Genomic DNA, 25,540 nt, shown 5'->3' on the forward strand with positions numbered 1-25,540 from the left:
TTGCATTGACTCATTTTATTACAAAATAAAGAAATGTAAGATTATGTTCATCAACCAATCATTGCACAGTGCAATTAAGACAAAACAGGAACAAATGTCCCAAAATAGACTTTAAGAAAGAGCACTGGTGAAATCCATTTATGGAAAAGGTGGAGAAAAAGTGTTGATGAGCAAGAGGTAGATCTTTTTAGAACTATTAATGGCTGCGTGTGAAAAAACAGAGCATCGAGCAGATTTTTTTTTCAGTGTTTGTGTCAAAGACGGTAAAGCGGAAGAGGCATTTTTGCACGTATAAATACGGATTCAACGACAAAGTATTTCGAATAAAACAGTTCAAACAGTCTTGGTATTAAAAACCGTGCAGCCCACGTGGTACAGTAAGATCTTATCTCCAGGAGCCTGCGATGCAGCTCAAAAGTTCACGCCGACCACCGACCTCCCCGAGATCTGAATGTCATCGAATGGAAACAGGGCCAAAATCTGAAAGACACAAACAAGCTCCGCGTCAAAATGGAATGATATTTTGTAGCCCCCTGCCCTAATATGAATTTTTCAAAGTAAGTTCATCCAATTTTTACTGATTGATCGATTTATTGTCATATTAATCCTTAATTGTTTTATTCATAGATCTTATACTGTGCGGAAAATGTAATTAATTACCGAATTTTCACAACTATCAGGCGAACCTCTATTAAGTATGCGTTAACAGTGCCCAATTGAGTTCAAAAAGCCTTTATATATTTTTTTGCACCGCACCTATCTGCTTTTATCTCGATTTTACCCTCAGTGTTCCAGCAAAAGAGCGCATTACGCTGGAGGAAAGGCTGCGGAGGGATTGTGGGGAGGAGAGTGCTTATGTATTTCTTTTATCCAAGGATGAAAACAGCGAAAGTAAGAAAAGGGCTTTTTCAAATATAAACCAAATGTCAACCGAAACCCCCCAAAAAAGATAAAAAAGAAGAATTTCACATAATTGCCCGCGCCACAAAGATTTACGGAGGATGCAATGATTTCAGCCAGAAGATGGTGTCAGGAATTAGAATACTTTGAAGTTACGGACACCACATTTGATGCTTATGTCATGTCCTGCACGGTTGTCATGGCGCCCAGCTGGCCCCGCCCCTTGACACCGGCTGAGACGCATTGGACTGATTGCTCTTGGAGTACTTAAGCGCTCCTTTTGGAACTGCCGACTGCCATATCATTGTTTAACCCTCGTTGAAACCCTGTTCATGCCTGTTTGATCTGAGTAATGCCTAGATTGTAATTTTGCCTGCCTTTTAGCCTGCTTTGTTTTGTTTTTGGTCCGTTTGTGTGTTGGACAACTTTTCTTTCCTAATCAAAGTGACAGATCGTCTACGCATATGAGTTCCGACTTCCTGCTTCCCGGTCCATTTCGTGACAGCTTAGGCCTGTAGAAGGTTTTGTTCTTGGATTTCAATGCATTGTAAAAAAATACATGTTTATTTTCAAAGATTTTGCCTATCACATTAATTTTCGAATCTAACGACCGCGGTAAACGATGTATCACTGTTTTTAAGAACAGTAGAATTTTTTTCTCAGAGATTTTGTTTCGGAAAACCCAATCTAGCCCCAACATACCCTCACTATGGCGGCCCCAAAGAAATTTGATTTTGACACTCCTGGCTTACGTCATCGTTGCCGTCGGCCAGGTCCAGCGCTGTCTCGTCCTCCACGTTTCGCAGCATGGTATCGGCACCTGACAGGCAGAGGAGGTTGGCGATTGCGGCGTCCTGTCGCCCCACGGCTAGGTGGAGCGGCGTGCAGCCATTGAACATGGCGGCGTCCACGTGGGCACCGCCGCCCAGCAGCAGCTTTACAGATGCCGTGTCATGGCTCTCCACGGCCAGGTGGAGCGCCGTTTTGCCACTTGTTCCTTCCTGAGAGGGACGGGTATCACAGAGAGGCCATTTAAAAAAAAAAAAAATCTAAAAAATGCATCATCAACAGATCCGGTGCCATAGATAAGTGGTCAGCAACCACTGGGCCACGGACCGTTACCAGGATGCAGAAAAATAAATACAACATTCCTTATTTTTACTTATACCATATGAGCATTTTTTTTACCCGCAAAACATCTCAACGTTTTGGTGCACGTTTTCCACGAGGTTTTACGGAATTGTCTTCCCACATTTGAGCAATCAATCGAAAAATATTGTTGACCACATTTGCATAACATTGGATGCAATGGGAATCAAACCCAGATCGCAGGAGTGGGTGCGCTGAATCCTAATCACTAGAGCACCAGGGATCTAGATGACGTTGGAAAAGGCATTCAATTTGATATAATTACACTATTCTTACTCACGTCACCGCGTTATTGAATACGTAGGGCCATAATTAAGATTATTATTATTACATAAACTATGTACAGAACACCCCTGCGACTGGCTGGCAACCAGTTCAGGGTGTCCCCCTGCCCACTGCCCGAAGATAGCTGGGAAGGGCTCCAGCACCCCCGCGACCCTACTGAGGATAAGCGGTGCAGATAATGGATGGATGGATGTACAGAACACAATACCAATATAAACAATGCAAATTATGTGTGGTCTGGTACCAAACCCTCATTTACAATTCTATATTGGTATTGTTTTCATAGTTTACATTGTCAATAAATGATTTCAACGATAGCCCCACATATTCAACAACGTGGTCCCGTAAGTAAAACTGCCAGGAGTCTGCAAAAATAATGAGATAAAACCAATTTTTTTTCTATGTCATCTCCATCCCTGGCGTTCTAGTGATTACAAAATGGAGTTAGGCTTATTTTTACAATTGTTGTTATCATTACTTATCTCATAATCTAAATAGAGCAGTAGTGCATCGATTTGGCAGAAGGCAGAGAGGGGTGTTTAAGCCATGGGTCTGCAATGTGGTGCCCCTGGAACCAGGTAAGCTCTCAAGACCACCTGAGTAACCTGCAGACTGGTTTATAGGAAATGTCATTTCTAAATGGCATGATGTTTAGTGGTTGACTGAGCCTATGTTAACATCTAATAATTACAACCTGGTAATAACATAGTTCTAACATGTTATTATAGAAATGTCTAACAAACTGGCAGCCCTTTGCGCTAATCAGTAACAAAAAAGAAACTATCAGCTTCAAAAAGGTTGGCATGCCCTGCTTTAAGCGTTAATTCAACACTGTTTATTCCAGGGTACTCAGTAGTAGTGTTAATTTAACAATTAAAGGGACAATATGTAATATTTAGTCAAGTCATGTTGATGTTGATAGCCCTTAATCACAAGGAGTCTCAAAAGGCTGCACAGACCACAGATTTTTGCAAATGACAGACTATTATTACACCATCCCCTGATCTAAGACCTACATGAGGGCAAGGTAAAACTCAAAACCTCAGTCAAGTCATGTTTATTCTTGAAACTCTTAATCACAAGGAGTCTTAAAGGGCTCCACAGACTATTGCAAACGGCAGACTATTATTACACCATCCCCTGATCTAAGACCCACATTAGGGCAAGGAAAAACTCAAAAACCTCAGTCAACTCAAGTCATGTTTATTTGTCTAGCCCTTAAACACAAGGAATCTCAAAAGGCTGCACAGACCACAGGTTATTGCAAACTACAGCCTATTATTACACCATCCCCTGATCTAAAACCTATATAAAGGGCATGACTTGACTTAACAGAGGTTTTTGAGTTTTTTCTTGCCCTTATGTAGGTCTTAGATCAGGGGATGGTGTAATAATAGTCTGCCGTTTGCAATAGTCTGTGGAGCCCTTTAAGACTCCTTGTGATTAAGAGCGTCAAGAATAAACATGACTTGACTGAGGTTTTGAGTTTTACCTTGCCCTCATGTAGGTTTTAGATCAGTAGATGGTGTCATAATAGTCTGTAGTTTGCAATAATCTGTGGTCTGTGCAGCCCTTTGAGACTCCTTGTTATTAAGGGCTATACAAACAAACATGACTTGACTTGACTTACCTCGGTGACGATAAGGACTGTGTCTACAGAGTGTTAAATCAACACTAGTGAAATATGCTTGAAACTACTGTCATTATATACTGTATTGTTGAAACGAAACCTAAAAAACAGAGCAAAGCAGGGACGCGCACCTTGACGTTCAGGTCGGCCCCCTTCGCCATCAACAGTTTTATAATCTGGTGTTGCCTGCCCAGCGCTGCCAAGTGAAGACAGGCAAGACCTGCAAATGCATTTTTGTGGTTTAAGATGTGGAATTTATTGACAGACGTGATGATTGCGGTTTTCTTACGAAAACAAAAGCAGAACAAATAAGCAAATGAGCTATGTAATTGAGTAACTGGTCTCACCTCTCCAGTTTTGGGTTCCCAGGACCAGCTCGAGGGTGCCGGGCGACATTTCGCCGGTCATGTCTGCGGCACATGCCATGAAACCGCGCTGGCAAGCCACGTGAAGCGCCGTGTTCCCGTCCCGGTCCTGTAGCTCCACGTTGACGCTTTTCGCAACTAAACTCTTCACTACTTCTGTCAGGTTCAAGTAGGTGGCCAGGTGCAATGGACTCTGCAAAAATAAAATAATATAAAAACATATAATTGAACGCAAATAAAATAAAGAAGATAAATAAAATGTAACAAAAAATAGTTAAAATTAGATTTTTTAAATAGATATAACATGAAATAAGAAACAATTTAAAAAAAAAACATGGATTTTTTAAATAGATGCAATATAAAATAAAATTAATGGATGAATAAAACTTAACTTAATTTAAAAAATAAAAATAAATTCACTAAAATTGGAAAAAACAATTTCTTTCTTATTAATCACTCAAAAATAAAATGTAAAGGAATACAATTTAAAAATAGATACGATTTTTTTAAATAAATGCAAAATAAATGAATACTAATTTAGAAATACAATGATTTTTTTTATAAATTCTACATTAAGCAAAATAAAATACATAAATAAAATTAAAAAATAATAAACAATTTGATTTTTTAATAGATTTAAAATAAAATAAATTATATAGATGCAATTTTTACTTACAATTTGATTTTTCAATAAACATGAAAGATAATGTAAAATTTCAAAAATAAATACAGTTTTATTTTTTTTAAATGACAATCAATATAGATTAAATAAAAAATACATAATTTAGTCTTTTAATATATTTAAAATAAATAATTAGATAAACACAACTTTTAAAATAAATACAACTTGATTTTAAATGCAAAATAAACTAAATAGATAAATTTGAGAGCTGGGCTATTTCAAATTTAAATTTTTTTATAATTTGATCATTTTAACAGATGCAAAATAAAAAATGTACATATGTTTTTAGATAAATCCAACATAAAATAAATAGATGAAAACAATTTCAAAGAACGAATACAATTTGATTTTTCAAATAAAATGTTAAAAATAATTTTAAATGTAAAACACATTTAATATTTTTAATAAATGTAAAATAAAATAAAATTATATAGATAAATCGAATCATAACAATAAATAATGTTTTTTTATAAATGCAAAATACAATTAAATGAATGGATAAAAAATAAATTGATTTAAATCCCTAAAAGATGCAAAACAAAACAACATATAATAGCTAAACAAAAACTAAAACAATATGTACAATTTGATTTTTTAATACATGCAACACAAAATCCTTGTGATTAAGGGCTATACAAATAAACATGACTTAACTTAAAATAAAATAAAAATTAAAAAATTACCAAAAAATAAAATTGGATGTTTTAGATGGACGCAAAATCAAGTAGTATAGATTACTATAAGCTTTGTTTCCATTATTATCATGTTTTTGCTTCTCCCTTTAGCGTCTTGGAACCCATAGTAAATAAAGTATTGTACTTGCACACAAAGTCAGCACAAAAAAATGGATATTCGGAACTACACAAAGGGAGAGAGATGAATACTTTTTGGGAGGGAGCTCAGTCGATAGCATTTGGGAATTTTCATGATGTTGTGACACAAACCGGTAGCAGATCAGCCTTTTAAATAGCGTTGCAAGATATAATAAATGGAATAATGAATAGTTGAAATATATTTAATTTAAATTTACAAAAATAAATACAATGGGATTTTTAACAGATGCAAAATAAACAAGAAAAAGCCAATATTTGTTCGCTGTTGCAATATATTTTTTTTTAAATAAAATAAAGCAAGCTGATTTTTTTTGTCAGTCTTCAAATGACTACCGAGAGGAAATTAGGCAAGCAAAGTGGGTTGGGTATGAAAAGAACGCCGGGTGAGTCACTGCTGAGTGTTCATTTCGCCTTTCCACTAACAAGTTCATTTTCACTTAACTCCATGCGAAAACTTGATCAGACAGGGGTGGCAATATTTCACCGCACTTCTATTTAGACAGAGAAAGAGCACAAGAGTTTACGCTCAGAGCAACAGATGAGAAAACACTGAATCTGCCTCTAGGGACAGACCAATCGGAGGCTGGTCCTGACGGTATATAAAAAGAGGAACAATACTTCTTGGGAAGTATGTCGATAAAAAAAAATTTAAAAAGGAGAAAAACTACTTCCACACGTAATCATGGAGGCCACCCACAGGGTTAGGTGTCACGATACTTTGAGTACTTATAGTTACTCCCTACTTCTTTCAAAAAGTAACTGGGTTAGTAACTGATTTACTCTATAGTAAAATTAACAAGTTACCAGGGAAAGCGACTATTTACATCACTTTAAAAAGAATGTCAAAGAATTTGAAATTTTCTGAGAAAATACAAAACACCATGTTTACTTGTGGAGATGGGAATTCCAACTTTTATTATAAAATGGAATTTTTCGGCTCAGCTCACTAAAAAAGAGAAGGCTTTTTAGGGTCCCAAATGGCTCTTCAGGTTGTTTTTGTTGCTTTAATCCCTACATTACAAATGATTACGTAACCCTATAAAAGGAATGTCTTAAAAAGAGGGAAAAAAAAGAGAAAAAAAAGACCAAAACGGAAGAAACAAAAATACAACAACAAAAGGAAAACAAGAGATAAAAGAAAACATAAGAAACTTAACATTTTTAAAAAACACAGGCAATATAATTAAAATATTTATAAATCTACAAAAAAAGTTTAAATACAAAAGAAATTTGACCTTTTTATACTCAAAAATTTAAGTAAAAGAAGCAAAATCCCCAAAATTGCATATTGACCAATCATAAGAGGAGAAAGGTGTCTCAGAGGGAATCGGCTGTTAATTTGGTGGGGAGCCGGCTCCCTTCGTTCACTTCCAACAGTCGGCTCACAAAAACACGGGTCAGGTACTGTCAGAACTCGGCCCTCAATCGCTCTTTCTTTCGGTGCATTAGTAAATCCTATATCCCTAATCGCTATCTAACTGTAGTACAGACGCTGCCCGACTTACAAACGAAATAGGTTCCGGACAATCGTTCGTAAGTTGAATTTGTTCGTAAGTTGCTTCAGTGCTATATTTTGTATGTTTATGGGTTGTTGTTGTTGTTGTATAAGTATGTTTAAGGCTTGTATAAATAACCTGTATTGTTTTGTACTAAAAATAAAATAATATGCTCTGTAAAGATAAAGTTAAGTATAACTTACTTTTGGAAGATAAGCTTCAGAAGGTCCTCCTCCGTGTTAGAGAGTGGCCGAAAAAAAACGATCCAACCATTTTCTCAACCGCATCAAGCTTTCTTATTCCACTTTTGTTTCAACAGAAACGGCTTGCCTCTTCTTTACACTTTACACCCAACCGCATTGAATGGATGCAGGAGATATTAAGCAATAAAAATGTCAAAGTTCATGGCGCGCAGGGGATACAGTATAGAATGTTTATACACGAACTAGGTAGCGGATTTTTTCTTTGGAGTGGATGCTGGGTGACCACACGCCGGTGGCGGCGTAAAGAAGCACTACAGTAATGTCCTGTACTCAGAAAAAGGTACACACAATACAAAATCTAACTTGCAGCAATGTCCGGATATTTTTCGACATCCTGAAAAAAAATGTTTGTATCTACCGTTTTACGGTCGTATGTAGGGGAGCTTCTGTATAGCCGCTATTTTGAATGGTCACATAATCCAAAAAGACGTAACATAAACAACTCGGAGAAGTGTGGACAATTGCGGAACACGCGGTCAGGTTTGGAAGGGCACGCCCCTGTTGGCGTTCCACAGCCAAGGTAACGCACTTCTTTTAACTGTCAGTAATGGTAACTGCGAAAATATAGTTTGATAATAATAATAATAATAATTTCCTTTGTATTGTCATTCTGTGTAACAATGTACACAGAACGAAATGTCGATACACCTGACCCGTTGTAGCGAGCCGATGCAGCCGCAGCCAACAGAGGGCGCCGCCATTTTACCAATGTTATAAGTCTTAGGTATGACTCGGCCGAGGCGCGAACCAGCGACCTCCCCGATACTGAAAAAAAATAACGCTGTTACGCAACTGTGTCATTTTTATCGGCATTCCCAATACTGGTTATAGATGTCTTATTTTAACTAGACTGGTTGTGAATGAGTTAAAACAACCCACCTGATACAGATAGTTCTGGATATCCAGGACCTCTTTTGGGAAGAGTTTGATCAACTGTTTTGCAATGAGCGTGTCTTCATGGATGATAGCCAGGTGAAGGATTCTATAAAAGATGAAAAATCGTAGAAGTTAGCAGTAAGTGCAGGTTTTCAATACAACGGTAAAAAAATAACCTTTAAAAAAATGTAACCTCAAAGTGTGAAAGGGAAGCTGTAGATAATTTAATGTTGTGTTGTTGCGTGCTAAGGAAAGGAAGTGGAACCAAGAATTAGCGCTTCATTTAGACAAAAGAAAAGACTGTGAGAAAAGCACACACTTAAAAATACTTTTATGAGGCTGAACTTTGTGGTTAAACTTCTCAAAAGCTCACGTTATTTATTTTTGTTTAAATAATGACACAAAAATGAAAAGATATCAACTAAGGCTTTTGAAATAATTATGCAAACAGCTGATTATTTTAACTGGCATCCTTATTTGTTGCTAATAAATATATTGAATATTTTATCCTCAAATTAATTCATATTGTGTTGTTTTAACCGTGTCACCTCTTCGTTATAAGGATATCTAACTTCTCAACCCAAGGAACTATGAAATACTGATGAAAGGAGATTTTCTTTTCTGTGTGGAGTTTTATTTTATAAAAATTATTTAATGAATTGGAAATCATTGTTTTCTTTTTTCTGTTCCAATAAATATAGTCAAGTCAAGTTTATTTGTATAGCCCTTAATCACAAGGAGTCTCAAAGTGCTTTACAGACCACAGATTATTGCAAACCACAGACGATTATCACACCATCCACTGATCTAAAACCTACATGAGGGCAGGGAAATATTTAAAAACCTCAACATGAGAAAAATGAAGAAACCTTGAGAAGGGACAGCACATGAGGTATGCCTCCTTCCAGGATGACCAGGCTGCAATGGATGTTCAATAACAAATGATACACAGATATTTTCAACATGAAATATAAGTCATTCATAAGCTATGGAATAGAAGTGTGTTTTAAGCCTAGATCTAAACAGTTCCACTGAGGTTGCAGGTAGAATCTCAGAGGGCAGAGCATTCTATAACACAGGGGCCTGAATGGAGAACGCTCTCAAACCTGCAGATTTCTTCTTGGCTCTTGGGATCACTAGCAGACCAGCATTTTCAGAGCGAAGGCTCCGGACAGGGATATAGGGGGAAATTATATCTGAAATATATGAGGGAGCAAGTCCATGCATGATTTTGTATAAGACCAATACATTGGCTTTATTGGTCAGCCCTAATTAGAAGTACTGTAGTGCTTTCGATGTTTTGCTCATAAAGTAAGGCCTGTAGTGAGACACCAACATAACAATTATCTCACAGCATATTAATTATCAAATCAAACACCAACTATTTAGAAATGGTAATAACTTACTATAGTAATCATTTAACTCTTTCCAGTTTTTCTTAGTAAAATATATAAAACAGTAATTTAAAATCATGTGCAAGACTTTTATTTATGTTATTATTTTTTGCAGGTCCATCCTAAACAGCATCAAACATAATTGTTTTAAAATATACTGTACTAAAGTCATGAGCATATATTTACTATATAAAAATGAAAAAAAGTTATGTGCTGCCACCTACTGATATGGATGACTGTTATAGTGATTTGACTGATAACTGGAAGTATGCAATCGCATTTTTTTTTTAATATAATAATAAAATTGGGGAGTTTCCTGCAACACACTATACAAGGTCTTACATCACACTGGTTGAAAAACACTGGTTTAAAGTGGAATAATAGTAAGGCAGCATCTAAAAAGAAGAAGAAAAAAGAGAAAAAACAAAACCAGTATTGTGCTATCTTGAGGAACGAGTTTCTTGGATAAAAAAACAGCCATGCATGGTCACACTGCATGCGCTTTGTGTGAGCTGCGTGGGGAAGTCCAGACCGCGCTCTTTCACTTCGCTTTTCTCACTCTAGAGCTTCACAACAGTTTGTCTGCATGCGAGCATGGCATGTTCATTCAATGCGTGAAATCCCCTACAAGGCAATCATCCCAAGCATACTTGGGTGTTATATTTCAGAGAAATGAATCAATAGCGGAAAAAGTTTATCACTGGCATTTGAATAAATATTAAGAAATAAATATGTGGGTTTGCTTTTTGCCTCCAAGGTGTGCGGGCCTGATGAATGACATCAGTAATTGGAGAATTTCCAGCTTTCTAGAAATTTTGAAACGCATCAGTAACCGTGGCACTCCTAGCCCACGCGCAATTGCATCATGCCGTTTAGTAATCAGGAAACTGATTTTAAAGATAGAAGGATTTTGTTTCATTAATGCTATAGCTTATAATTGACCTACATTTCCTGTTGCAACATCCATTGCAACCTGGTCATCCTGGAAGGGGATTACCTCATGTGCGGTCCTTCTCAAGGTTTCTTTGTTTTCCTCATGTTGAGGTTTTTGAGTTTTTCCTTGCCCTCATGTAGGTTTTAGATCAAGGGATAATGTAATAAAAGTCTGTAATCTGTAATAGTCTATGGTCTGTGCAGCCCTTTGAGATTCCTTGTGATTAAGGGCTAGACAAAAAAACATGAGTTGACTTGACTGAGGTTTTTGAGTTTTTCCTTGCCATTATGTAGGTTTTAGATCAGGGGTTGGTGTAAGAATAGTGTGTACTTTGCAATAATCTGTGGTCAGCCTTTTGAGACTCCTGGTGATTAAGGGCTGTACATTTAAACATGACTTGACTTGAATGAGGTTTTTGAGTTTTTCCTTGCCCTCGTGTAGGTTTTAGATCAGGTGATGGTGTAATAATAGTCTGTAGTTTGCAATAATCTGTGGTCTGGGCAGCCCTTTGAGATGCCTTGTGATTAAGGGCTTGACAAAAAAACATGACTTGAGTTGACTGAGGTTTTTGAGTTTTTCCTTACTCTCATGTAGGTTTTAGATCAGGGGATGGTGTAATAATAGTCTGTGGTTTGCAATAATCTGTGGTCTGGGCATCCCCTTGAGACTCCTTGTGGTTAAACATGACTGGACTTGACTTAATACTTAACATGTATATTATTGGGATGTAAGAAACACAAAAAACAAGCACACCAGACTGTCAAAAAACACACAAAACTTTTAACGCTCTTCAACCCGTGCAATGCCACAATTTCACAACTATCACTACTACAATTGTACATATGTCAGTGCAATATCTTGACTATGTATAGAAATGTTTGTCATATTTTATTTCTTTATTCTTATTTTTGCACAATGCTATTGCTAGTTTCATTGTACTATTATCTGATGTACATACAATTGAGGCCTGTCCATAACCACTCCCCCATGAATTTTACCTATCAGTCATATGATTTTCTTTTTCTCTAACAGTCGTCTATTACATGTCTCTGTTCAATTCTAAAAACAATATTATGGTTACGTTTAAAGGTATTCTTTATTTTCCAAACAGACATGTATTTTTGCAGAGGGTGGGAATTTATGTACTTATGATATCAGTATGTTATATCAATAGATGACTACCGAAGATTTGGGTATCAAATCGTTTAAAATAAAACGCTTGATCAAACATCCCTGGCAATAAGGTAAAATTATTTCATTCTAAGATTTTGTTTCACAGACAAATGAATCAAATATTAGCAGGTTTTTTGGCTTGGATGACACAAAAACGGAAATGTACTTTTGCATGTGTAGTTTACACTGGCAGTCAGTGGAATTTTGCCTATTCGTAAATGAACCCATGGAAATCGCACCGCATTGAGGCTTTTTATATTAGCTCAGGAGGTAGAGCGTCTTGGGATCAAGCGGTCGCAGGTTAAATTCCCGGCTCCTCCGTGTTATATGTCTAAGTGTCCTTGGGCAAGACACTGAATCCCTAATGCCCCCAATAAGCAGGTAGGCGCCTTTTATGGCTGACTCCCTGTTGGTGTGTGAATGGGTAAGTGTGAAGCACATTGTAAAGCACTTTGGGAGGTCTTCATTGACTTGAAAAGCGCTATATAAATGCAGACCATTTACCATTTAGAAGAGGAAGCAACTTGAAACAATTTGAAAATAATAAAAGCAAACATTATCTTTGATATTTGTGTGAGTCAGAGTTACTGTCGTTTGGAAAATAAATAAGGATGTTGTGTGTCAAAACCTTTTTAATGTTAAGTGAGGCTTTTAATAACATTTCTTAGAGGGACAATGTGTAATATCTGACCACTAGACGTCGCTGTATTTTGCAGTGCAACCTGAAACGAGCACGAGAACGGATATGACTACGGAGACTCAAAGAGACCAAACCGCGCCATTTTTCTTTCTCAATTATTTTGCCGAGCCTTGCGCAAGGTTTTTTGGGGTACCCAAAACATCTCCGGTGGTCTCACAAGAAAGGATGCTTCTTCACTCCCTTGCGCTATCCCGTTGGATTTTTCTGCCGGTTTTCTTTTTCTCTCGGAGACTCAAAATGGCCCAACGATTGTTATAATGATGTAAGACAGTGATTTGCAACGACTTTGCCGCGACACACTAGTGTGCCGTGAGAGATTGTCAGGTGTGCCGTGAGAGATTGTCAGGTGTGCCGTGAGAAATTATCCAAAGTCTCTTTTTAAAATTTTATAAAACATTTATGAATCATTACTGTAAATATTATGCCATTGTCAAGTGTCTGTGCTGTAAAAACCGAGAGTATTATGAATTATATTGTAATTAAACATACTGTTCAGTGTCATTTTATATCATTTTGGTTAGTGGGATGCCGCAAAATTTTCCCAATGTAAAAAACATGCCCTGGCTCAAAAAAGGTTGAAAAACACTAATATAAGATATAATAATTTTGACTTTCTGATTGGCAGCACGGCGGCGCAGTGGTTAGCGCATGTGCGGCACAGTTCATGTCTTGGGAACCTCCTGCGTGGGTTCAAATCCAGCTCCAGACTTCCTGTGCGGAGTTTGTATGTTCTCCCCGTGCTTGCGTGGGTTTCCTCCGGGCACTCCGGTTTCCTCCCACATTCCAAAAAACATGCATTTCAGGGGAATTGGCCGGTCCAAATTGTCCCTAGGTGTGAATGAGCGAGTGAGTTGTCTGTCCCTGTGTGCCCTGCAATTGGCTGGCAACCAGTTCAGGGTATCCCCTGCCCACTGCCCGGGGATGACTGGGATGGGCTCCAGCACCCCTGCGACCCATATAGGATAAGCGGTGTAGCTAATGAGATGAGACTTTCTGATTGACAGAAGTGTTGTTCTGGGGAGGGGTCTCTTTTATAAGCCTTTGGATTCAACCTGTCATTCCTTTTTGTTTCATTTTGTGATGTGAAAAACTTAACGAGAAACATCTTGATACAAAAAACACCCTTAGCAGCAAGATGTCCGCTTCTTCTAAGAGGGGCTCAAAACAAATGCAAATATCTTAATCTATGAAAATATTTTAATGCATGTTTGTATGATAGTTCATATATTGTCCTTATATTCAAATAAATAATGTTTTTTATGAATGAATGAACTAGGAGGAGGTAAATAATACAAAATATCTATTTAAAACCGTTCGTCGAATGACCCTGCGGTTGTGCGCCACCTAAGGACAGGGAGGCGCATTGTCTTTTCATTGAGCAGTGCAAGCAAAAATAAAGAAATGCTATTATTTGATAGAAAATGTATTAAATGTTCGAGTTTTTTATATTAACTCTAAGTGGTTGTTTTTGTTCCAACGTCTGACACATTATGAAACAACTAAGTCAAATAAACGCGTTTATTTTTCCTCTCAACTTACGTATCCCCATCTTCCGTAATGGAGGTGATGATGTCCTCCTCTTGTTCCGAAAGTCCAGAACTCGTATGCAGTTCTTCCTCGGAGTCCAACGAAAATCCCTGCACTATTTCTGCCAAACTCTCCACCGTCAGCGACGACGAACCGTAAGCGGAATCCAAGCGCTCCTCGGCGGTGGCGAACTTGTCCCTCGGCCCGCCGAGCTCCGCGCTGGTCTCCCGCTGCTCCTCTGACTTCACTATGGAGCAGTATGAGTTAGTAATGCCCGAATCCACTCGATTTTCCTCCAGAAAATCCTCTTTGCGGTAGTCGCCGCTCGCCATTGTGGGTCTCCCCGGCGGCTTCCGACTAATTTCCGAAGGGAGTTGAAAGGCTTCTGACGGTTGTTGTCGCCGCCGACGGAGACCGGGGCTCCTAAAACGAGGAGACCGCCGCTGGTGGGGAGAGGCGAGGGAGCGAGATGATACCTCTCATGCCACTGGGCGACTAACGAAGTTCGTCAAAGGCGACGGTCGTTCGCTTGTGACGTGAAGCGCCCGCTCCTTGACAAGTTTCCACGTTCATTACGGAGGAAAACGAAAAGCGGATTGTTCTTATCGAAAATATCCGCTAGAGGGAAATCCAGGAAAAGCAGAATTGCGAAGGGTTGAGCTGTTTTTGTAACGCGGGGAATCCCCACTGCCAGACGACTCGAAAGAAAAAATATTGAAAAAAAGGTTATTGTGACTGCGCATGCGCACCAAGCAGACGAAACCCAGGTAATCGTTGCAAAGTAAAACTTCAATAAAAAACATAAAGGTGGGCTGCATAGTTTGAGGTGTCCTTAACCATGCCTAATTGAGTTCAAAGAGCCCTTATGCTTTGTTTTCCATTGCATCTATAAGGTGTGTTCGGGCGGTACAAACCCCCCAAAAATGAAAAAGGAAGAGTTTATTGACAGACTCAAGGCGTTGTTGCTGTCATGAACTTTTTGGACAATTATCTTATATTACAGTACCTATGTTTTGACTCCCTATTGGTGTGCGAGTGTGTATGGGTAAGTGTGAAGCACATTGTAAAGCGCTTTGGGAGGTCTTCATTGACTTGAAAAGCGCTATATAAATACAGACCATTTACCATTTATTTCGTTTTGTGTATTGTTACGCAATGTAAAATCTATTGCAGCCTGGTCCTCCTAGAAGGGGGATTTCTTATTTTCCTCATGTCGAGGTTTTGAGTTTTTCCTTGCATGCATGTTAGTTTAAGATCAGGGTATAGTGTAATTGTAACCTGTGCAGTCATTTGAGACATTCTGTGATGAATGGCTATACGAATAAATGTGATTTAACTTGCCTGTTCGAGCGCGTCTAAGAAATGCATGCAAATCATGTGTCACTCTGCCGCCATCTCCTGACTTAAAGTCATGATGGCATCCTTTGGTTTTTGAATACAGTGGAACCTCGGTTCTCGACCATAATCCGTTCCAGAACCCTGTTCGAAAACCGATTTGGTTGATCACCGAAAATCGTTTTTCCCATTAAAAGTAATGTGAAATCGTTTTAATCCGTTCCAACACCTTGAATGTTTTACGTAAACAAAGCTAACCCAGGCTAATCGTACGTTCGCGTTATCGTAATCTTCCGTACCAAAGATTACGTTAACATGAACGTGTAAAAATAAAAAAAGGATTATGAATAGGACTTCTTACCTTTGTGGTGGACAGTGGGGAGAGAAAAATCATCAAAAGTTTTTCAACCTCTTCCAAAACTTGCGGCAGTTGCTTGCTTATAGAGCTAACTTCCTTAGCCGCATCACTCGATTTCACAGCCTCCTTATTCTTTACTATCGTACCGGCTGACGCCTCAGGTTAGCACTGTTCGGCCGGCTGACGCATCAGGTTAGCACTGCTCGTTCTGCATGGGAACGGTGCATTCGCAATGATCGCAGCAAGGCTTTAGGGCTAGGACCTTAGCTTGGCCTTTTGGCTGAGAGTAAGTGTCCCGGCTCCCAGGCTTTATAGCGTATTATGAACTGACCGATAACGGATAATGGATAATGAATAACGAAGATAGAACAATAACCCTTAAAAACCCCCAAAACCCCCGCATGGGAACGGTGCATTCGCAATCATTGCAGCAAGGCTTTAAGGGCTAGGACCTTAGCTTGGCCTTTTGGCTGAGAGTAAGTGTCCCGGCTCCCAGGCTTTATAGCGTATTATGAACTGAACGATAACGGATAATGGATAATGAATAACGAAGATAGAATAATAACCCTTAAAAACCCCACTGATAGTAGATTTAGCCATGCTGTTTTCACTAGCAAGATCCTAAATTCGTACACATCTTTCATATTTAGCTATTATGTCTTTCTTAAAGGCAATAGTTGGACGAACAACTTGTTTTTTTTTCAACTGTCCTGCTTGCACCGACCTTCTTTGGAGGCATAATTAGGGGCTAAAACACCCGTACGCCGCTCAGCATCGCACCCTAGGGTACCGGCGTTCGAACTCCGATTTTTTGACCGAACAGCGAAGCAAGAATTTCTCGAAATTTTTGGTCGAACACCGATTTGCCCGAACTGAGAGGCGTTCGAAAACCGAGGTTCCACTGTACTGTACTGCACCCCACTAAGCATATGGAGACATATTCACCAAGCGACAATACAGTAGATTTACTTTGAATAAAAAAGGTCACAAAAATAATTTATAACGTTTCTAAAAAATAATTAATAAACTTACAGCGTTGCTACGGCAATGTTTAGAAAGTTACAATAGCTTGCTTAAGTGCACAACAAACGACTTTTTCCTCCTGAAAACAAAAAAAAAAACTTGCAGGAGACTGGGCAAAAGAAGAAAGATGATATTTTTGGGTTATTTTGAGTCTCCGTAGTTTGTATTCTACCTTGTGCTTTTTAGCACTTGTTTTCAGCGACATGTAGTGGTCAAAATAATACACACGGTCACTTTGAAACAAGCAAAAGGATTGAAAATTCTATTATACCAGCAGCAAATATAGATAAGTCACGATTAAACGTCTTTTCAGTTTCAAAAGTGTTTAAAAATAGAGAAAATGTCATTCCAAAGGCTGCTTTGTGTAGGGCAGGGGTGTCAAACTCATTTGAACTCGGGGGCCACACGATAGAACAAACATTCTGTCGGGGGCCGGACTAATAGATAAAAGAGAAAGAAAAAAAGATAAAGAAATAAGAGAAAGAGGGAGGGAAAAGGAGAGAGGGCGGGAGAAAAAAAGAGAAAGAGAGAGCGGGAGGGAGAGAGCGTGAGAAGCAAAAGGGATAGAAAGTTTTGAGAGAGGGGGGAAAAAAAGGAGAGGAAGAAAGAAATCCAAAGAGAAATAGAAAGACAGAAGGAGATAAAAGAGAATATAAAAGCCCAAAGGGTAGGAAGAGAGAAAGAGAAAAGAGGGACAGAGGAAAAAAGGAAGTTAGAGCAAAAGGGGTTAAAAAGTCACAGAGAGAGAGAGAGACAAAGAGCAACAAAGGAAGAGAAAAAGAGACAGAGAGAGAGAGAGAGAGAGAAAGAGAGAGAGAGAGAGAGAGAGAGAGAGAGACAAAGAGCAACAAATGAAGAGAAAAAGAGAGACACAGAGAGAGAGAGACACACAGAGAGAGAGAGAGAGAGAGAGAGAGAGAGAGAGAGAGAGAGAGAGAGAGAGAGAGAGAGAGAGAGAGAGAGAGAGAGAGAGAGAGAGAGAGAGAGAGAGAGAGAGAGAGAGAAATAAATACAAGTACAGTGTCTTTGTGAGAGGCACCTGGCTTTGGCAACATCAAGTTGACATATTTCAACCTGCAGCTTGTTTTTCTCTTGCGCTTCTCTGAGTGTTGTCTCGCGGGCCGGATTCAATCCCTTAGCGGGCCTGATCTGGCCCGCGGGCCGCCTCTTTGACACCTGTGGTGTAGGGCTTTCAATGGTACGGCGTGAGTGCATCCATAGGTAAAATAAATGAGCTGACGTTCCCTTTTTAATTGCTTTGCTCCATTCAAATGTAGTGAAAGTGTCTGATAGTTTGACCCGACTAGCTTATGCTTGCAATAGGCACGCTGCTCAAAGGGGCGTGTCGTATCAAGTATCTACTTAAGTGACTGTATATGGTCACGTCAAACCTGGACGAATGACTTCCCTAAATTTTGATTATTTTCTTTTTAGACTATTTTATACATACAGCATTATTTTACACGTATTTAGCCTAGATTGGCGAAAGACTATATTTGGTTATGTTCATGGTTATGTGTGCATATATATTGTTCATCATTTACCTTGATTTGCAAACATTGTTAAAAAAAAGTAACACATGTTTTGAAAAAAGGCTTAATATTTACAATTAACACTGTTTTTTTTTTCAATGAAATTCATAAAACGTGTTATCATTTCAATGCAGTTATTGGTAATTTGTATAATTATCATAAACTGTTTTTAAGGCTGTTTTTCTTTTTAAAATAAATTTTCTGTAATAACAGCATGTGTTGAAATTTTCAAAAACCGTGACCCTCATAAAATTTGTTGTAAAATTAGCAGGTTATAATTTATTTTTAACAATGCCTGACGTTGACCCGACCAATGTGGCCGCCGAGTAGGCGCGCTAGTTAGCAGTACGCTACAGCGCGCTGGTGTCTCTGGTGTTCTGTTCATATCCGTGGTCACGAGAGTGTAACTGTGCGCACGGATTTGTGGGACTTCGTGTGTTGTGTTTAATAAACAGGTACCGTTTTTATAGCCTTCTAACGAAGCAGTACGTATTCTATGTGTATTTTTATTTTACGAAGAGTTATCCAAAACAAGCTGCACTTACACAAGACAACGTCAGGTGGGAAATTACCAATTACCACGAAGGCACCGCGACTCTTGCGCATTTAATGTTCACCATACCGGAAACGAGTCAGTAAATTGAGGTTTTTTTGTAGCTACAACATCAAAACAGACAAAGTTATTTGACATAAACAATTGTGTTCACTCAAATGACCTATTTATGTTTGTTCATCTTCCAATAGTTTCTAGTGTTTTCGAACGTCAACGTGATGGTGAGTTCAAGGCGCATCGAAAAAGATTGGCTTAACCAATGTTCTGTGTTAGAGTGAATAATGATATTTACATCGTTTTTGCTTTTTTTTTCTGTGGTTAAATGGGGGATTTTGTAAGGTTTATTGTTCTATATTCTTTATCAATTATCCATTATCGGCTATCGGTCAAATCATAATACGCTACAAAGCCAAGGGGCCGAGACACTTGCTCCCAGCCAAGAGGCTGAGTCAAGGTCCTAGCCACAGAGCCAAGCAGCGATCAGTGCAGTACACCTGGCCTAACCGACACATGCCAATGTAGTTTGAATCCCACTGCTGACTGCAGATATGGTCCACAATGCAATTTAGTATCATAAGAAAATGCCTAAGGTGAAGTGTTAAATGAGTGGGAGTAGACACATTGCTACCAAACACTTCAATTCTTACGTAGTTTATTACGCCAGTGCAAAGCAAATTATGCATTTTTAATGACAATCCTGAAAATCGGAATAAATCAGGGAACACTACATCTATGGTTTTATTGACAATGTTGGACACTCTTAGCAAACAGCAGGTTTGGTGTAGGGTTTCAAGTGATAACGTTACCACTGTCGACCTAAAAATGGCTTAAATGCTATTATGCAAAATTTTTTAAAATCTGAAAATTTTCCTCTTCCATTTTGAAATATGATTTTCAATGTTTGGCGGCTCTGTAGACATTTAAATACGGACAATACATAACAACAACAATCATAATAGTACAGTAATGATATTCATCATCGTGCTACTATTGTTTATGATGCGTTTAAGTGTTAGATAGATAGATAGATGGATACTTTATTCCTCCCCGTAGGGAAATTCACACTTCCAGCAGTATCCTTGTGTTGAAAATAAAGCAATAATAAAGTAAAAGGAATATGACACATAAATAACCAATGTAACGTGTTGATATAGAGTATTTAGATAGTGCTACATAAAATACACACTGTAATAAAAATAGGGTTACATGCAATGTGGGGGTGTGGTTTAATGTGGGCTTTTACTCCCACGGGTGGAGTTAAAGAGCCTCATGACATGAGGAAGAAATGATCTCAGTCTGACCGGGGAACAAGACTGTGACAGCAGTCTGTCGCTGAAGCTGCTCTTCCGTTTGCAGATGAGTGTTGGCGCGGTGGTTCCGAAAACAGCTCAATCTGGGGAACAAATTAATCTTGCATTTAAAAGGACCACTTTATTTGCTTCCAAGCGGTATTTTTTTTTGCCAGTTACCTCCCCTCACCTGTACAAAATTACTCTGGCTTAGAGTTACAAAAATTCATACACTCCAAAAAGTGAGTTTATACTAGTAGTTCTCAATTAGTCTCTGTCATGCGCCCCAGGAAGAAGAAAACCTCTTTATCTCCCTGTCTTGGCTTTCGGCAGGGTACTCTGTCTTTCTCCGCCGGTCTTTTCCTCTTTTTTGATAATTGTTTATGATGTAACTTGAGAGTTTTCTATACTTACTGCATACCTGTCAAGATCCAGGGCTCCATGCCCTTACAAACTGTCGTATTTTCCCTTACAAAATAATCTTACACCATATTTTTTTTTTCAAACGTGTTTATTCATATAGTTTAACACGTTATATTGTACATGTGTTTCGTTATGTCATATATATTGTTAATGAACATTTTGTTGTGAGATACTGAGTTGCTCAACATGAATGAGGTTTATTATAAAAAAAGTTTAAAAATGAAGTAGCTTGGACGTTCACTGTAGAAGAAAAAAAACATGCAAATATAATTATAATTTTCTTATTCAAATTATGAATTCATTTTCTGCTTTAAATTATTGTTGTTAATATACTGAATTAAGGGATAACCACAACCCTGTCTTTTTTCATTTTCTCCTTTTATACTTATCCTTTTTTTCTTAATTTCTTTATACAACATAATAATTCGTAATATAATGCATCAATGCAAGTGAGCCGTTTGAGAGCCGGTTCCCTAAAAAGAGACGGACTTCCTATCACTACACAACTACCACATGAATTCCGATGTTTTTTAAGACCACATGTATTTCAAATTTACTCAATCAACCTCGCCTGTTGTTTTCAGATCAGAATGACTTACGGCGTTTTAATTCAGTTTCGGCCATTGCGACTTGACGATTGTATTCAAAGAAAATTCAAAACTATGTTGTAATGTAGGCCTACTGTTCTGCTTTCGCTTTGTTCACGTGTGATCGGAATGATGCACGATGGGAAATCCCCAGGCGGCAGACGCATGCGCACAGTAGCATCAACCGCTCGCTTCGTTTGCAACGAAAAAAAAACATACCGAGATAGAGGCTACCGCGGCGAACTCGTTTGACTTGATTGATTTGCCAAACGGCAACAGCGATAGTCGGTGTATACCGGATGGTACACATAATTGACAAATTTACGTTTTTCCGTATAGATTTTCTTGTCCGTGGTACACGTCTTAAAATGCATAATAAACGTACTTTGTACGGCAAAAATGTACAGGTTGACAGGTATGTTACTGTCTACCGTTCATACTCTGTTCTATGTGAGAGCCCGATTGCTCAATGCGAACAACTCCTTCACCAAAGTCAGAGTGCGCCACTGCCCCCTGGAGTAGTGGAGGTGCAATTGCACTTTATTCTTGGACGGTTTGAAAAAAAGGCCTCGTGCCACCCAATATTATAGAAACACTGATTTACACCAAATAGTGTCTGGAATCTGCAGCTACCCGCAGTTTTTTTTTATTTACAACAACTGCCTTTTTTAAACAACTTATTTCAACAGCGATGAAGCGGATAGTGCTTGTGTTGGCATCGGGACTCCTCGCGGCAACTTTCGCCTTGGACAACGGCCTCATGCGGACCCCACCCATGGGCTGGTTGGCTTGGGAACGCTTCCGCTGCGACATTGACTGTGAGCATGACCCAGATAACTGCATCAGGCAAGTACGTCCAGTTTGAAATTGTTCATTTTGTTTGGTACCCGTGAGACCTAACATGTGTATCTTGCTTACAGTCAGAAGTTGTTCACCGACATGGCAGACAGACTGGCAGAAGATGGGTGGAGAGAGCTGGGCTACGTCTACGTCAACATAGATGACTGCTGGGCGTCCATGCAGAGAGACGAACAAGGGCGGCTACAGGCAGACCCGAAGCGGTACTTAATCATGCAAACACACGCGCACAACGCGCTAATCCAGTCGGTCGATAAATGTTTTACTAAAAGGTGTGACAGTCATATGACTGCTGATAAAAGTCAGCAGTTTCCTGAAAGATCAAGTGGGTATTGGTAGAAATGGTGGTCTGTGCAGCCCGTTTGAGGCTTTGTGTAATTACACTAGTGTGCCGTGAGACCTTGTCTTGTGTGCCACAGGAAATAGCCCAAATTTGTATCTGCAAAAACACCATTGTTCAGTATCTTTGTTTTCTTTCAATTATTAGCCAAGTAACTGTATCATTCATCCACATCAGTAGGAGGCAGCATATTTGTTTTTCCTTTTCATCTAATTTCTGCTCACAATATACTACAGGGAAATATAGTTACCGTATTTTCCGCACTATAAGGCGCACCTAAAAGCCCTTATTTTTTTCAAAAGCTGACCATGCGCCTTATAATACAGTGCGCCTTATTTATGGATCAACATTAAGTTTTCCAACTAACTTGCAGCCGCCGACTAGATTTTCCCCCGAACGCCAAGTAGTACGCGGTGTATGCTGGGATTTATTTACCGGCGTTTCATTGGCTAACCAATGTGTCAATCATCATTTGAATCGATCACTATTGGCTAAAGTTATTCGGAGGTCGAGGGGCGGATCCTTTTTATCATTTACAGGCTGGCATTGGCTTAAACAGCAAAACAAAGGCTGCAATTGGCCGAAAAAGATGTGTCAATCATCAGTTGAATCGATCACTATTGGCTAAAGTTATTCGGAGGTCAAGAGGCGGATCCTTTTTATCATTTACAGGCTGGCATTGGCTTTAAATGGCAAAACAAAGCCTGCAATTGGCCGAAAAAGATGAATGCGTATAGCACGTGGCTGACGGCACACAGAAAGCATTTTTTTCTATTCTGTATTTGTAAATATGTTATTCTCCGGGATTTACTGCACTCACGGATATAAGAGGACCACGGCTGCACATTATTATGAACACAACGACTTCGGTGAGCTACCCCGGGTTTTATATTGTCCCTGTATCTTGTTTCAGACTGAACTCGATGTTTCTGTGTTAAGCGGTGCAGATAATGGATGGAATGGAGTGTCTATTTTTAAATTCTACTCAATTCCAAGTGTTTATTGTCATATGCACAGTAAAGTTGCGAGCGAAAAAGAAAATAGAAACTAAGGAATGTGTGGCATTTCTTGAATTCCAAGACTTTAACATTCCGAATGATGGAACGATGCATTTGAGTGACATCGTACGGACACTGCATGCGCACGTGTTCTCGACACGTATTTGCGTCTTTGCAAGCTTTGGGAATGTTAAGGGGGTTGGACTGAACTATCTGACTGTTTTGTCGACGTTCCCATTGTAGCGCCTTATAATCCGGTGCGTCTTATGTATGTCAAAAATAGGACCAAAAACGAACAAATACGGTAATTATCTTTTTTGTTGAAGCTGTTTGAGATTGCACTGCAAAAAATAACAAAATACATTTAGATATAAATGGGGCGGCAGTAGCTCAGGAGGTAGAGTGCTCGTCTTGGGATCAAGGGATCCCAGTTCGAATCCCGGCTTGTCCGTGTTACATGTCGAAGTGTCCTTGGGTAAGACACTGAACCCTTAATACCCCCAATAAGCAGGTTAGCGTCTTACATGGCTGCAATACAAGGCCGCTATTGGGAAATGTGAAGCACACTGTAAAGCGCTTTGGGAAGTCATTGACTTGAAAAGCGCTATATAAATGCAGATCATTTCATTTCATAAGTCTTGTTCATACTTTGGCTGTTTTGATTCCTTTGAGAAACAAGTTTAACATTTAAAAATCAAATTGAGTTTTGTTCCAAATGGGATAATTGTAAATACATTTAATATTCATTTACTACAATGTTAGAATTAGAATTTGGATAAGAATTGTTTTAATTCTATGAATTCATACAGTTGAGCAAAATGTCTTCCTTGCTTCAACAAGTTTTATCACCTTGTGAGCCGCTCAACCATTCGCCTGAGAAGAGAAGCTGCTTGACTGTCATGTTTATTTTTCTCAGGTCTGTTGGATCTTTTTTGTTTTATGATGTTGTCCTTTTGCTGTTAAAACTCCGCTCCCTTATCAACCCTGTTGTTTTTAATAAAATAGTAGAGCTGTTGCAGTTCTGGTCAGATGTGACTCAGGCTTTGACTGTGAAACATTTCCTCATGAGCAAAATCTAATGTCACTTGTCTCCCTTTGTATGTTTTATTCAAAGGTGTAAGGTAATAGACCTAACAGTTCCACTGCCAGATACTTTTTTCTCATTTTAAATGTTACTTTTGTAATTTTTCTCGGACAAAACCCCCCATAGAATTAACCCTAACTCTAAAAAAAGGGTGAAAATATAGTAAAATCCAAGACAACAGCAGACGTATTCCCCAAAATCAATAATCTGCGTTTTAAGAAAAACTTGACACTGTCAATTCAGACAACATCCTAATTTAACCGTGAAAAAAAATAATAAATTGGTGGTGGAAATTATTTTTTAAAATTATATTTTCGACGGACAGTGTACCTCGAGATTTTTGAATCAATGTAGTGTGTCTTGGCTCAACAAGGGTTGCAAAACTCCGGATTAAGGCATTATGTTATGAGATCACTGTTTTCTACTTTTCCCGTGTGGAGTTTGCATGTTCTCCCAGTGCTTGCGTGGGTTTCCTCCGGGCACTCCAGTTTCCTCCCACATTCCCAAAAACATGTATGTCATGTTCCTAGGTGTGAATGAGCGAGTGTGTTGTCTGTCTCTGTGTGCCCTGCGACTGGCTGGCAACCTGTTCAGGGTGTCCCTTGCCCACTGCTCGAAGATAGCTGGGATGGGCTCCAGCACCCCCGCGACCCTACTCAGGATAAGCGGTGCAGATAATGGATGGATGGATGTTTTCTACTTTTAGGTTCCCTGGAGGTATCCGCCGGCTGTCTCGCTACATGCATGACCGGGGGCTCAAGTTGGGGATCTACGGCGATATGGGTACACATACCTGCGGGGGGTACCCGGGCACGCCACTGGACAAGATCGAGGTGGATGCTCAGACCTTTGCTGACTGGGAAGTGGACATGTTAAAGTTTGACGGCTGCTACTCGAATGCCTCGGAGCAGGAGCAAGGTAACCCACCAGTAAAAATTGATAATGGCTTCTGT

The 25,540-nt window shown here is 39.0% G+C and overlaps 2 protein-coding genes across 5 annotated transcripts in view; one reads left to right on the forward strand and one right to left on the reverse strand.

The window, feature by feature from the left end:
* Window positions 1-14,919, reverse strand: nfkbie (nuclear factor of kappa light polypeptide gene enhancer in B-cells inhibitor, epsilon). Its single transcript, XM_088325223.1, has 6 exons — window positions 14,220-14,919; window positions 8,483-8,585; window positions 4,312-4,522; window positions 4,096-4,184; window positions 1,653-1,901; window positions 1-480 (listed from the first exon to the last, which is right to left on the reverse strand). The coding sequence occupies exons 1-6, from the start codon at window positions 14,537-14,539 to the stop codon at window positions 412-414; spliced, it is 1,041 nt and encodes a 346-aa protein (XP_088181349.1). The 5' UTR covers window positions 14,540-14,919; the 3' UTR covers window positions 1-411.
* The window catches only part of naga (N-acetylgalactosaminidase, alpha), a 17,421-nt gene continuing 6,695 nt past the window's right edge, over window positions 14,815-25,540 (forward strand). The window contains exons 1-4 of one of the 4 annotated variants that reach the window (XM_088325222.1): window positions 14,815-14,974; window positions 21,997-22,157; window positions 22,232-22,368; window positions 25,294-25,505. In XM_088325222.1, the coding sequence (XP_088181348.1) occupies window positions 21,999-22,157; window positions 22,232-22,368; window positions 25,294-25,505 (508 nt within the window). In that variant the 5' untranslated portion in view covers window positions 14,815-14,974; window positions 21,997-21,998. Of the gene's footprint in view, window positions 14,975-18,833; window positions 19,016-19,073; window positions 19,230-21,996; window positions 22,158-22,231; window positions 22,369-25,293; window positions 25,506-25,540 lie in introns of those variants that run through there. The other 3 variants (XM_088325221.1, XM_088325219.1, XM_088325220.1) reach the window with 3 other exon arrangements.

Source organism: Urocampus carinirostris, chromosome 20, assembly GCF_059441175.1.
Source record: "Urocampus carinirostris isolate Australia breed hairy pipefish chromosome 20, RoL_Ucar_1.0, whole genome shotgun sequence".
Classification (NCBI taxonomy): Eukaryota; Metazoa; Chordata; class Actinopteri; order Syngnathiformes; family Syngnathidae; genus Urocampus; species Urocampus carinirostris.